General features: G+C 43.8%; 2 protein-coding genes across 2 annotated transcripts in view; one reads left to right on the top strand and one right to left on the bottom strand.

Moving 5' to 3' along the window:
- tmem184c (transmembrane protein 184C) overlaps positions 1-11,652 on the top strand; it is a 72,677-nt gene extending 61,025 nt beyond the window's left edge. Inside the window, exon 10 of the mRNA XM_072496095.1 lies at positions 8,369-11,652. Coding sequence (XP_072352196.1) covers positions 8,369-8,649 — 281 coding nt within the window. The 3' untranslated portion in view covers positions 8,650-11,652. The remainder of the gene's footprint in view (positions 1-8,368) is intronic.
- A 1,315-nt stretch (positions 11,653-12,967) lies between these two features.
- The window catches only part of prmt9 (protein arginine methyltransferase 9), a 43,460-nt gene continuing 41,830 nt past the window's right edge, over positions 12,968-14,597 (bottom strand). The window contains exon 12 of the mRNA XM_072496094.1: positions 12,968-14,043. Coding sequence (XP_072352195.1) covers positions 13,825-14,043 — 219 coding nt within the window. The 3' untranslated portion in view covers positions 12,968-13,824. The remainder of the gene's footprint in view (positions 14,044-14,597) is intronic.

The following is a 14,597-nucleotide window of genomic DNA, read 5'->3' as shown; positions in this document are numbered from 1 at the left end:
CGTCCGCCAACAACCCCACCTCCAAGCGCCATAGCAAGTGCTGGCCCCTCTCCTCCCCCAGCTCGAGGTCCACCCAATGCTGGGCATGGTCAGAGATGGCTATCGCCGAATACTCCATGTCCTCCACCCTCGGAATCAGCGCCCTGCTATTACAAAATAGTCAATCCGAGAGTAGGCCTTATGAACATGGGAGAAGAATGAGAATTCCTGGCCTCACAAACCTCCACGGATCCACTCCTCCCATCTGGTCCATAAACCCCCTCAGCACCTTGGCCGCCGCCGGCCTCCTGCCCGTCCTAGACCTAGAGCGATCCAATGCCGGATCCAGCATTGTGCTGAAGTCCCCCCCCCCCCCCCCCCCCCCCCCCCCCCCCCCATTATCAAGCCCCGTCTCCAAGTCCGGGATCCGGCCCAACATGCGCCGCATGAACCCCGCATCGTCCCAATTCGGGGCGTATACATTTACCAAGACCACCCCCTGCAGCTTGCCACTCACCATCACATACCTACCTCCATTGTCTGCCACAATGCTCAACGCCTCAAACGACACCTGCTTCCCCACCAAAATCGCCACCCTCTGATTTTTTGCATCCAACCCCGAATGGAACACCTGCCCTACCCACCCCTTTCTTAGCCTTACCTGATCTGCCACCCGCAGATGCGTTTCCTGGAGCATGACCACATCTGTCTTCAGCCCCTTCAGGTGCGCGAACACACGGGCCCGTTTGACCGGCCCGTTCAGGCCTCTTACATTCCAGGTTATCAGCCGATTCGGGGGTGGGGGGGGCAGGGGGCAGCCCCCCCCCCCCCCAACCCTAACCCCCTCACACTAGCCATAACCCTTTCTAGGCCAGCCACGTGCCCGCCCCCCCCCGACCTCACCTAGAGACTCCAGCTCCCCCTTGGCCATCCCAGCAGCAACCCAGCCCCCCCCCCCCCCCCTCCCCCCAGCTAAGTCTCCCCCTAGCAACATTGCTCCCCCCATTGCACTCCCGTGAGTCAGCCGACTCCTGCTGACCCTGGCCACTCCCGCCGCTCCATCGATCCCCCCAGTGTGGGAGTCTCCCCTCCCCCTCCTGTCCGTCAACAGGCTCCCGCCCCCACCCCCTTCCACTCTCAGCACGGGAAAAAGCCCGCAGTTTCCACTCACCCGACCCCGCCTCCTGGCGCAGCTCCCTTTCCAGGCCCAGTCCCAATTTCCCCAGCTCGGGCCTCTTTCCCCCCCCCCCTTTGCGGGGCCCCATCTCCATTTCCAGCCACCGATGCAGGCTTTTACACCTCCTCCCCCCACATGAACCCACCCGAAAGACAGAAAAGAAACATTGCCCAACCAACCACACACTCCCCCCAAAACACGACACAACAGTCCCAACCATCCCCCCTCGGCATCGCCTCGTCCCTCAATCCAAGTCCAGCTTTTCGGCCTGAATAAAGGTCCATGCCTCCTCCGGCGTCTCGAAGTAATGATGACGGTCCCTGGAGGTGACCCACAGTCGCGCCGGCTGCAACATGCCGAACTTCACCCCTCTCCGATGCAGGACCGCCTCAGCCCGATTGTACCCGGCCCTCCTTTAGCCACCTCCGCGCTCCAGTCCTGATAAATCCGGACCTCTGCGTTCTTCCACCTGCTGCTCCGCTCTTTCCTGGCCCACCTTAAGACACATTCTCTGTCCACGAAACTGTGGAACCGCACCAGCACCGCCCGTGGCGTCTCGCTGGACTTGGGCCTCCTCGCCAGCACTCGATGGGCCCCCTCCAGCTCCAGGGACCCCTGGAAGGCCCCCGCGCCCATCAGCGTATTCAACATGGTGACTACGTAGGTTCCGACATCCGATCCTTCCAGCCCCTCCGGGATACCCAGAATCCGCAGATTCTTTCTTCTCGACCGAGTCTCCATGTCCTCTAACTTCGCGTGCCATTTCTTATGGAGCGCTCGTGCTCCTCCGCCTTCACCGCCAGGCCCAAGATCTCATCCTCATTCTCCGAGACCTTTTGCCAGACATCCCGGATCGCCGCCCCTTGGGCCGTCTGAGTCTCAAGCAGCTTGTCAATTGACACCTTCATCGGCTCCAGCAGCTCTGCCTTCAGCTCCGTGAAGCAGTGCTGGAGAAACTCCTGCTGCTCCTGTGACCACTGCGCCCACACTGCCTGCTCTCCACCCGCCGCCATCGTGGTCTTCCTCCCTCGCACCTTTCTCTGCTCCAATTCCACTTTTTTCACCGCTCCACTCCTGGTCCAATCCATACAGTGCCAGGGGAATATTGCTGTCTCCTTCCCACCCTGGGAATCGTTGGAAAAGTATCGTTGGGGGCCCTAAAAAGAGCCCAAAAGTCAGTTTCTAGCGGGAGCTGCCAAACGTGCAACTTAGCTCCGCATAGCCGCAACCGGAAGTGGGGGCAGATCCTTTTTACCAACTAACTAGACCACTAAACTTAACTGAAAAAACCCAGGAAAATTAGAACTTACCTCTTTAATTACCACACAGCTCCAAATTACCAAGTTTCAATCACACTCTGGTTCCCTCACTCAGGCTGTTTCCCACTTGACGTGTGCAACGCCAAAATGCATCACCTCGCAATTGTTATATTAAATTCCATCTGCCATTTGTCAACCCATTCTGTGAATCAATTCGTGTTCTGTTGCAGCCGATTGATAGCATCCTCCCAATTTGCCACTTCTCCAAGTTTGGTATCCTCAGCAAATTGTGAAATTTTACTCTATTTCAATATCCAGCTCCTATGCATCAAAAAATAAATGGTCCTAGCACTGACTCTTGGGGGACACCACTGCACCATCTTCCAGTCTGAAAATTAACCATTTACCACAACTTGCTCTTTTCTGTCCTTAAACCACTGACCCTCGCATTCCATGAGCTCAATTTTGTTAAGCAGCCTTTTATGTGGTACTTTGTCAAATGTGTTTTTTGAAATCCATATAGACAACATCCATTTCATTCCCTTCGTCAATCTTCTATTATTTCATCAAAATATTCTATTAGTCGAGCAAAATCTACCTTTGAAATTAGTCCTCTTCCAATTGAGAAGTGATTTGATAGGTGTGCAAGATGATGAAAAGTTTAGAACAAGTGGACAAAGAAAAGCTGATGGTCAAGGACAGGGGGACTAAGAGATGTTAGGAAGAATATTTTTGCACTGAGTAGGAACGACTGGCAACTTATGTGGCAGTGGAAATGCAGAGGATCAGTAGTTTCAAAAGGAAATTGGATGAGCAATTCAGAGAAATAAACTTGCAGGGCTACAGGGATACAGTGTTGGAATGGCACTGACTGATTACTTGACAAGAGAGCTAGCATGGGTTTGATGGGTTGATCGTTGTCCTGCTGCGCCATAATGGCACTATGGTGCTAAATCCTTTTCCTAATCTGTTCAAGTTTTTAATTTTAGCAAGCTGGGTAGATGAGGAAATAGTATATGTTGTATATTTGGATTTTCAAAAAAACATTTGATAATGTGCCACAAAAGAGGTTATTGCACAAAATTTGGGGTAATATATTAGTATGGATTGGAATAATATACTCGTATGGATTGAGAGGACTGGTTAACAAACAGAAAACACTAGAAATAAACAAGTCATTTTGGGTATGCGGGCTGTAATTAGTGAGATACCCAATTGGGTTTCTGCTGTTTATATTTTATAGCAATGCCTTATACGAGGGGTTCAAATGTAATGTATCCTAGTTTGCTGATCATTCAAAGCTCAGTGAGAATGTGAGCTGTAAGTTGGACACAAGGTAGTCTCAAATGGATATCACCATTTGTATGGGTGGGAAAGAATGTGGCAAAATATAATGTGGGGAAAACTTTAAAAATAACATATCAAATATACTATACTATTGCTTTTTTCTGTTTGCTGGCGTTTGGGATCGCGTTGATTTTTAAGTATTTTATTTATACATACATGGGATCTGGACATTGTGCTGCACATTCCTAATTTCCCTTGAGTTGGTGGTTGAGTTAAAATGGGATCACATTGGAAAATAGTTTGCACTGCTGTAGCCCTTTGCTTTGTATGTATATAATCCAGCAAGGTCATGTTCTATTGTTAATATGGTCTTCATCCTGTATTGGTTCACATTCTTGAAAGTAATGGAAGGTAAACAAAGATAAAACTAATATCTCTACCCATAGAATCCCTACAGTGCAGAAGGAGGCCATTTGGCGCATCGAGGAAGCACCAACCCTCTGGAAGAGCACCCTATCTAGGCCCACCCACCACCCCCATCCTGCCCTATAACCGTCATCCCACCCATACATCTTTGGACTGTAGGAGAAAACTAACGCAGAGACTGGGAGAACGTGCAAATTCCACCGACAGTCACTCAAGGCTGGAATCGAACCCTGTCCCTGGCGCTGTGAGGCAACAGTACTACCCACTGTGCCACTTGAAGTCTAATAATTCCAGTATTTGAAATGGCCTTGAAGCATTCGCATTTCACTACTGGTCATAAAAATCTTATACTTGCATGATTCCTTGTCAGAAAACATTTTCACAACTTTTTTTCTTTGGTCACTCTCGCCCCTGTGTTATGTGACATAGAACATAGAAAAATACAGCATAGAACAGGCCCTTCGGCCCACGATGTTGTGCCGAACTTTGTCCTAGATTAATCATAGATTATCATTGAATTTACAGTGCAGAAGGAGGCCATTCGGCCCCCTGAGTCTGCACCAGCTCTTGGAAAGGCACCCTACCCAAACTCAACACCTCCACCCAACACCAAGGCAATTTGGACATTAAGGGCAATTTATCATTGGCCAATTCACCTAACACGCACATCTTTGGACTGTGGGAGGAAACCGGAGCACCCGGAGGAAACCCACGCAGACACGGGGAGGACGTGCAGACTCCGCACAGACAGTGACCCAAGCCGGAATCGAACCTGGGACCCTGGAGCTGTGAAGCAATTGTGCTATCCACAATGCTACCGTGCTGCCCTTAAGAACAAATAAATCTGCACTATATCATTTTACCGTAATCCATGTCCCTATCCAATAGCTGCTTGAAGGTCCCTAATGTTCCGACTCAACTATTTCCACAGGCAGTGCATTCCATGCCCCCACTACTCTCTGGGTAAAGAACCTACCTCTGATATCCCTCCTATATCTTCCACCTTTCACCTTAAATTTATGTCCCCTTGTAATGGTTTGTTCCACCCGAGGAAAAAGTCTCTGACTGTCTACTCTATCTATTCCCCTGATCATCTTATAAACCTCTATCAAGTCGCCCCTCATCCTTCTCCGTTCTAATGAGAAAAGGCCTAGCACCCTCAACCTTTCCTCGTAAGACCTACTCTCCATTCCAGGCAACATCCTGGTAAATCTTCTTTGCACCTTTTCCAAAGCTTCCACGTCCTTCCTAAAATGAGGCGACCAGAACTGTACACAGTACTCCAAATGTGGCCTTACCAAAGTTTTGTACAGCTGCATCATCACCTCACGGCTCTTAAATTCAATCCCTCTGTTAATGAACGCGAGCACACCATAGGCCTTCTTCACAACTCTATCCACTTGAGTGGCAACTTTCAAAGTGGACACTTTAATCAAACATGGTTTTTGGAAGTTCATGCATACCACACCAACCGCAATACCCTCATCAACCCTCTGTTATTTCAACAAAAACTCAATCAAATTAGTTAAACATGTTTTTGCCTTTAATAAGGCCTTGCTTCATAAAACCCAAAGCAAAATATTTTATTACTGCTGTTCCACTATCAATCAGCAGGTGGCCTCCTTTGTCTCAAATTGCTTGTAAAAACTAGAATTATTATTCTCTTCCCACTCCCCAACCCTCACCCTGCTGGCCACAGGATTTTTAAACTGCTAACAGAAAAAAATGGCAGCCTTTTGCACTGTTGGTCTCTAATGTACAGTTCATATTTGTAAATGGATTGGGTAGCAAGTAAAACTTTATGTATAATTGAAGACTGATCAGACACCATCTAAAAGCTGCGGTTTGAATTGGTGGTTCTTATACCAGCTGTTTATCAAGGTCTGCAGAGAGTAATTATACTGTTAACAGAGGAATACATGTGATATTACATATGGAGCTGACATGTTAGCACTTGTAGGATCAAAATCTGCCCTGCACTTATAAAGCTTGTCCTGACTTGAGGATTCTGGACTTTATTATAATATCTAATCTTCAAACACTGGGCTGATGAGCTTTATCGCCTTTGTTTATTAATGATGTAATTCTGCGACATGTTTAGTATCATTAAACTTTCTGCATAAATTCAGAGCCAGGACCTCACATGACCGCAAATGACCCAGTGGCCAGGTAGTCTTGCACAACATGTGAACTAATGGAACATGTGAGGTGATGATGCAGCTGTACAAAGCTTTGGTAAGGCCACATTTGGAGTACTGTGTACAGTTCTGGTCGCCTCATTTTAGGAAGGATGTGGAAGCTCTGGAAAAGGTGCAAAGAAGATTTACCAGGATGTTGCCTGGAATGGAGAGTAGGTCTTACGAGGAAAGGTTGAGGGTGCTGGGCCTTTTATCATTAGAGCGGAGAAGGATGAGGGGCGACTTGATAGAGGTTTATAAGATGATCAGGGGAATAGAGAGAGTAGACAGTCAGAGACTTTTTCCCCGGGTGGAACAAACCATTACAAGGGGACATAAATTTAAGGTGAAAGGTGGAAGATATAGGAGGGATATCAGAGGTAGGTTCTTTACCCAGAGAGTAGTAGGGGCATGGAATGCACTGCCTGTGGAAGTAGTTGAGTCGGAAACATTAGGGACCTTCAAGCAGCTATTGGATAGGTACATGGATTACGGTAAAATGATATAGTGTAGATTTATTTGTTCTTAAGGGCAGCACGGTAGCATTGTGGATAGCACAATTTCTTCACAGCTCCATGGTCCCAGGTTCGATTCCAGCTTGGGTCATTGTCTGTGCGGAGTCTGCACGTCCTCCCCGTGTCTGCGTGGGTTTCCTCCGGGTGCTCCGGTTTCCTCCCACAGTCCAAAGATGTGCGGGTTAGGTGAATTAGCCAATGATAAATTGCCCTTAATGTCCAAATTGCCCTTGGTGTTGGGTGGAGGTGTTGAGTTTGGGTAGGGTGCTCTTTCCAAGAGCCGGTGCAGACTCAAAGGCCGAATGGCCTCCTTCTGCACTGTAAATTCAATGATAATCTATGATTAATCTAGGACAAAGGTTCGGCACAACATCGTGGGTTGAGGGGTCTGTTCTGTGCTGTATTTTCTATGTTCTATGTTAATCCATTGCAGTGGCAAAATTGGTATTCAAAATATTCAGGTGATCTGTTCAATCTCCTGGACACTCTTCAGATCTACCTAATCTTAAATGTTTAGAGCACTAGGATTGTCCCCTTGCTACTCTCTCAAACAATTTCTTGTTGGTGAAAAATACATCAAAAGGAATATATCCATTCAAGCAGAATGCCCTTCTGGACAAGACAATAAGGGTGCGATTCTCCCAAAAGGGAACAAAGTCCCCGAGCGAGCGCGTTTAGCCGCGTGTTTCCCGAGTGCTGAGAAACACGCGACTATTCAACGTGACTCTCATTGAATAAGGGACCTGAACGGAGAAGGCCAAGGCCGCAGATAGCCCTGTTTTGTACAGTAGGGAACTCCGCTAGCCGGAACTCCCCATTGTAATGGTGTCCTGATCTCCGAGGCCCCCAAAACGATTCCCGATCTTCCCCATCCCGAACGCACTATAGGAGGGACCCCGACCACATCGCGCGTGTGAATAAAATGCCAACCTGGTACCTTGATAGTACTACCTGGCCAGGTGGCACCACCCTGCCCAAAGGGAATGCAGCTGGGGGCCTCCGAACCTCTTGGAGATCCCCACGAGTGCTGTTGTGTCTGGTCCCCGTTTGTGGGGACCAGTGCTGAACGGCGCTCACCCGAGATCTCTTGAGGCAAAGGGGTTGAATCCCAAAGCCTCAGGTACCTCGGGAATCTGCACATAGAGTGAGGCTTACTGTTCGCTCTAACATGCAGATTTGCTAAAATTGATCTCTCCCATTGTGGGCAGAATTGACATCGTAAAGCCTCGCGAGAATGTGTTTAATCTCGCGAGGCATTGTGAGCCGGGTAGATCGCGGGAGCGGGGTCTCCTGGCTTTTAACGGCCATGCTGCGCTGCAGCGATTTGCTTTTCAGGCGCAGTGTGGCCGGAGGATCGCACCCTTAAGTTTTCAGTCAATGTAAGGTATATTCTAAGTAAGTTGGAAACTAAACTACTCATCTTAGGCTGGAATGCACTCTATCTGAAACAACTGAATTCAATGAATGCTGTGTAAATGTAGAGGATGTTGCGTTTATGGATCTGACTTGTAGAAACAATGGATGATATTCAACGTCTAAATTTTATAGGAAGGACAGTGTTGGGTCGACCAAGGAAAACAAATATTGTTGTAGAAGAGGAGCACAATGAACACACCAGCCTTCTGTCTTCAGCAAGCCAGGACCTGAATTCTGATACCCCATCGCTCCCACCATCTCCAATGGGATATTACCAAGGATTCGGACAAACACATGCAGCTCTTGCGCCCCATCCTACACTTTCTTCAGCAACAAATGATGCTATTGACAATTTAGCCAAAGAGCAAGAGGTTGAAGACTCCTTAAATCCTGTGCCTAACGAGTCAGCATGATACTGATGAAGATTTGTGCATTGTTACTTCAATTTTTGCCCTCCAAGGTTTGCTTTGAGGTCATATCATCAATTTGAAACTAGGGTAACATTTAGAAATCTAATACTGCAAATTAAGAAAGCTAACTAGGAGTGAAGATAAATATTCATCAAATAGATGCACAAAATTGTGGATAAAACAGTTTAAGTATATTAGGCCAGTAATTCTAAAATATTGGTCTGAGCATTACAAAATCTTTCCATGCAATAGTCTCTGAAATTACTAGTTAACGAGTAATTTTAGCATAAAGTGGCTTATGTACTCTGAACTGTAATTGTCCTGTGATAGAGTGGCAACCAACATTTAACACTATTCATTTATTTTCCACTTTAAATTACTGGAGCATTTCTTAGCCCTACAATGTCCATTTATTCAAAGTGACTAAGCGATTATATTGTACTTCCATTTCTTGAGTTTAGTTTTGTTACTGAGAATTGTTGTTTGGAAGGGTTATGAAGAGAAACGAGTCTTGCACAAAAGCTGTCCCTGGTGAGTGTTGTTGATGTTTCACTTCCCCCACTAGTGGTGTGCAAAGCAGATTTTCTCTGTTCCTATCGTGAATTTTTTCCTGGAGCAGGTTCTTACCCTAGCACCAGAGGCTTCTAACTTGAAGGGATGCCGCTCCTCATCAAGCGTGGCTGATCAGGAGACTCCTGCTCTTAATGCCTGCTATTGGCAAATTGGAAGGATTTTTCAGGTTGATTCTCAACCTGTTTGGCCTGGGGTTGGACTCGAACCTAGAGCTTCTGGCTCGGAGGCAGGGCACTATCCGCTGTGACACCACCTCCATACCCCTGTTGATGCTTGCTATTAAGAGAAAAATGTGACAGCTAGAAAACGTGAGCACTATGTGCAAGTGCAGAAGTATTGCACAGTAGTTAGTTTGGAAGCGTGACCACTGGTGTGGAAGTTCAGATTTGATTTTCTTTCTTTAAATAATGGTATTTCATTTTTCCTGAGCCTGCTGGTTGCGGTTCCATATCTTCCCAACTTGCCATGTTTTACTGAAATTCAACACGAATTGTAATATACAAGAAACTTGTGCTGGCTAATAATCTGAAATGTAAGGCGATGGGATAGAGAGGTGGTGGAATCTCAATACTGTATTTAAAAAAACGGCAGGAAAATTTGGGCGGCACAGTGGTGCAGTGGTTAGCACTGCTGCCTCATGGCACCGAGGACCCGAGTTCGACCCTAGCCCCGGGTCACTGTCCGTGTGGAGTTTGCACATCCTCCCAATGTCTGCGGAGATTTCATCCCCCATAACCCAAAGATAGGTAGATTGGCCACACTAAATTGCTCCTTAATTGGGGGGGGGAGGAAAGATTTGCGTACTTTAAATTTATTTTTAAAAAGGATATTTGTAAAGATTTGGCTCATGCTGTCCTGTTTTTTGGCTGATTTCGGCCTTGCGGTATTGGATATTTGTGTAAAATGCGGAAACTTTCCATCAGAATTTATTTGTAAGTGAGAGCACTGGAATTGTATTGAATGGAAGTATTTAGCCATATAGTACATTACTAGACATATTTTGTTGATTTGATGGCAAAGCATTTGGCACTATTTATCTGCAAATTCCTAAAAGGCAATATAGTAGCTGCAATGATGCTGATAAAACGATGAACTCTAAGATTTACTTCCCTTTCCTGCTCCCTATACTATATTTTTTCCTTCTAGGTGGCTTTGAGAGTTCTGCACCATTTTCAGAGTTGGACAATCTATTTGCATCTGCCAACATTAATTTGTCATAGGGTACATCAAGGCAGTGTAGGTTTACTCACCAGCCAATTCATCAAAAGACTGAATTGAGATGTTAAACGTGACTTATGGAAAGAACTGAGATCCAGTTTTACAATGTGTCTTGGAAAGGTCTGTGCTACTGGGATGTCAAAATGTTTTATTTAATGCAAAACTGTGCAATTTACAACCCAATTATTAGGGATGGGAAATAAATGCTGACCTTGCCAGTGATGCTCATATCTCACAAATGAATTAAAAAAAACAATCCCTCCTCTCATGTCTAGTTCCACACTGGTTCAGTGGTAGCATCTTGGCTGATGCTTCACCATAGTAATGTGGGAGTACTGCGACCTCAGATGTGTTGTCTTTCAGATGAGATGTTAAAGCAAAACCCCATCTGCCCTTTCAAGTGGATGTAAAAACCCCTAAGAAGGGCCCCATATCACATGTGCTGGTCTGAAGATTTTTTTTCTTAAAATGCAACAGATTTTTAATTATATGTATAGTCCACACTGTTTAGTTTCCACAAACCCTTGCTCCAAACTATCTTTACAGCAGTATATAAGTGATCCTACAATGGTGGTTTTTCTTAATATAATCTACTATTATATATCAAAACATCCAATTTTTCAGCAAAGATCTATTTCCTGCTATCTATCAAATAACTGAAAATACAAACTTGTGGCTCCTATATATTTAAAGTGGAAATTGGTTGTCTGTCATTATAGTACTTTGGCCCGTTGTTTGAGTCAATGTTTACTTGTTTCTAGTACATTATGGAGGCTCCTTTTGGGCTGTTGCCTATTCAGGATTGATACTATTCTGGTACATCACAGCCACTTAAGTTCTAATAACCTTACCAAAATTGTTACAATGCTGAGCTGCTACTTGAAAAGGTATAGTGTGAATTCAAGTGTACCATATTCTGGTATAATGTTTTAACAACAAGATTTTGTCTACTGTCCGAATGCAAATTAAAATGGTGGAATTATGGTTACAAATATTAAGCTCTCAGGCTCATGGCAAGTTGAATAATCAATGATCTTTTGTGTGAATCAAACTTTAAAACTGCAATAAACTGGTGATCTGTACAATATATGTTGGGCATACTGTTCAGAAATGAGTGGCAAGTTTTCTGAATTCTGCTTGTTAAACTGTAACATAGTAGTTCAACTTGGAAAGTTACCAAATGCTTAATAAAACATTCGGATCATGTGAAACTAATTTTTTAATAACTCTTGTACTTGTTTTGAATTCTTTGTGGATCAAGTTTTTTTAATTGATCCTGTTTAGGTCTGTATACCATCTGTAAAACCAACTTCAACCAGTAACCAAAGATTTGGATACATAAATGCTTCCTAGATGTGATGCGCATTTAGCAAATTATATGCTACTGAATATCAACTTTAAAAAAGGATTAATCAGTTTATAATGGTACATTTTAAATTGTCAAATCTGCAGGGACTCCTGCAGCTCAACCCCATGAAAGTATTTCCCTTTCCGATCTTAATTTCTATATTGTCTCCATTTGATCCTCTTGCGTGCCTCGTCTTCTCTTACTTAATGTATACACTCTTTTTATGCTGAACCTCTTTAAAGAAATATATACATTTACATATTTTATTTTCCATATTGAATAATATGTGTGCTTTATCTTTGTTTGTATTTGGAGGCATTCATGTTTTTTCAAGTTGGCATTTGATTACTTTTAAGTTAAACTTTCCTTCATTCCTTTTGTTAGATATCCTTTTTGCTTGTTATTTATGATTGTGTTTTATTTTCATTACCTCTTACCCCTCCTTCCTAGTTTAAACTACACGCTGCTGACTAGCTATTCATTAGTTACACTTCTTATTTAGATGTAGCCCATCCTTCCAGAATAGTTCTCATCTTATCCAAAATGCACCAAAAAATGGAAACCCTCTTTCTAACACCACCCCTCTAGACTTGGTGAACTCTCTCATCTTTCAATCTCTCCCTATTTTAGTTTGTAGCTGGGGAAATAATTCTGAGGTTACCACGTTTTGAAGTGCTGCTTCCTAAACTCCTTTTTGCACAAGGAGTAGATGCTGTCATTCCACAATGCCCTAGCACTTGGGAGGCAGAATGGCATCTAAGAGTCTGGTTGGCTATACCTGTAACTTCCAAGCTCCCCAACATTGGATTTGGGTTTTACCAACTTTACCCAGAAAACGTTAGAAGAAATAAAACTTCTAACTTCTGAGTAACTATTGTAATCACCCAGGGGACTCTCCCCAGACCCCCGACTACCCACCCCTCATTGTATTTCCCATCACCCAGAACCCACAAGTCATTTTTTCTCTCTCTCTCTATCTTACTACCACCCCCACCCCCCCTCAATAAAACAGTCAGTCAGTTATAAACTACAGAAATTTGTATCCAATTGTCATCTCATCACACAAATCTTAGGTTAAATCTCTGCTGAATTAACTTACCGTACAGCTCCACAACATCATTGTAGCACTAGCAAAGCCTTGTCTTGAGAATGATTACTTCCAACAAATAAGCACCAAAGAAGTTTTCTTCCAAATAAGTTGTCTTTATAAGTAACATTAATAATTTGACAAATTGGTAAACAGTACAGATAGGAAAGCCTTGTGATTACAGTAAAGAAGTGCAGGTACATGCTTGTACAAATATACATGAAATTATCCAAGAATGTATCAGAGATATTCAAACATGTGCCCACTTAACTGCAGTGATTAGAGAGTGCTTGTTGCATTGTTAAAAGTGCAGCTTTGCAACAAGATGTTAAATAAAGTCTGCTTGTTTTGGTGAAATGAGTGAATTTTGAAGGTTCTATGCCACTATTTGATGAAGGGCAGAGAATTATTTTGGTACCCTGGTCATCATTTCTCCCTTGCCAAAAAGACTAAACTGGAGCTTAATCTCATCTGATATTACTGGTCATTGTTAAATTATCTGCCACTTTTGCTTACGTAAGTCACTGCACTGCACATGCAATGAAGGACCAAGAACTATGGGGTGCCTGAGGATATGATATGACTTTAAATAGAGGCAAAATGCTTTCTTTATTCCTCTTGCCTCGTGTTAGCGGATGGTGAATAGCAAGTTTCTCATTTGAATTCTCTTCTGCTTATCATTTAAGATCAATTGTCTTTCATAAACTCTTGATGAAAGATCATCAACGTGAAATGTTAACTCTTGTTTCTCTCTACAGGTGCTGCCAGACCTGGTGAGTTTTCTGAGCATTTTCTGTTTTAATTTCAAATTTCCAACATTGGTTCTGCTTTTGTATTGGTCTTTCTTCCCATTTAACCTGCCTGATTCTTGGGTACTCCTATCATTCGTGCTATAAAATAGATCAGCTCTGCTAAATTTACTACTTTTTCTGAACCGCACTTTAAAATTAACTCATCCATAGTTTACAATCATTGAGATATTACTCTTGTGATAGTGAATTTTCAGCACAAGCTCATCTCCTGTGTTAACTTGGATTGGATTATCCAAAACAAAGGCAGCCTGCTTCCAATGAGAAGTATCACTCCAAGTATTCAGGCTGGTTTCTGTGTCCAGATAAATTTCATACCAAAATGGAACTGCAGTTACTTTTCCAGAGGAATGCACTTGAACCTATATGTTCAAACAGAATAACAGAAATGAGATTCTATTTCCAAAGATATCCAAAACAACATGTACTGACCATGGCTGAAGAATCTGATTTTTTTAAAGATAATTTGGTTAACATATATTTTATATTGCACTCTCCGTAGCGCTGGTGATAGTAATTTTCACAAACCTGTTGTCCTGGTTTCAAATTATGCTCCAAATTTATTTGAAACTATCAAAGAAAATCTCTAGAGAAGTTAGACATTTTGTCGAGAGATTTATGGAGGGAATTCCAAAGTGCAGAAAACAGGGCATATATTGGATACCAGAACTGGGAGAAAACTGTCCTTGAAGGGTTGTGATGAGGTTATAGACATAGAAAGATGTGGGACAACAGATGGACTCAAACACAAGTATGAGAATTTTACATTTCTGCAGCATTGATAAATATGTCCTCACTTAGACAACCATCTATAAGGCTTTCAGAATAATACAATAATGGGGGTGCGGCATGGATGAAAATATGTCTTTACCATCATACTGTTTCAACGATCAAATAATGCTATTGACAAGTGTAA

The sequence above is a fragment of the Scyliorhinus torazame genome, chromosome 3, assembly GCF_047496885.1.
Source record: "Scyliorhinus torazame isolate Kashiwa2021f chromosome 3, sScyTor2.1, whole genome shotgun sequence".
Lineage (NCBI taxonomy): Eukaryota > Metazoa > Chordata > Chondrichthyes > Carcharhiniformes > Scyliorhinidae > Scyliorhinus > Scyliorhinus torazame.
This window is presented reverse-complemented; position numbering and strand designations above follow the sequence as displayed.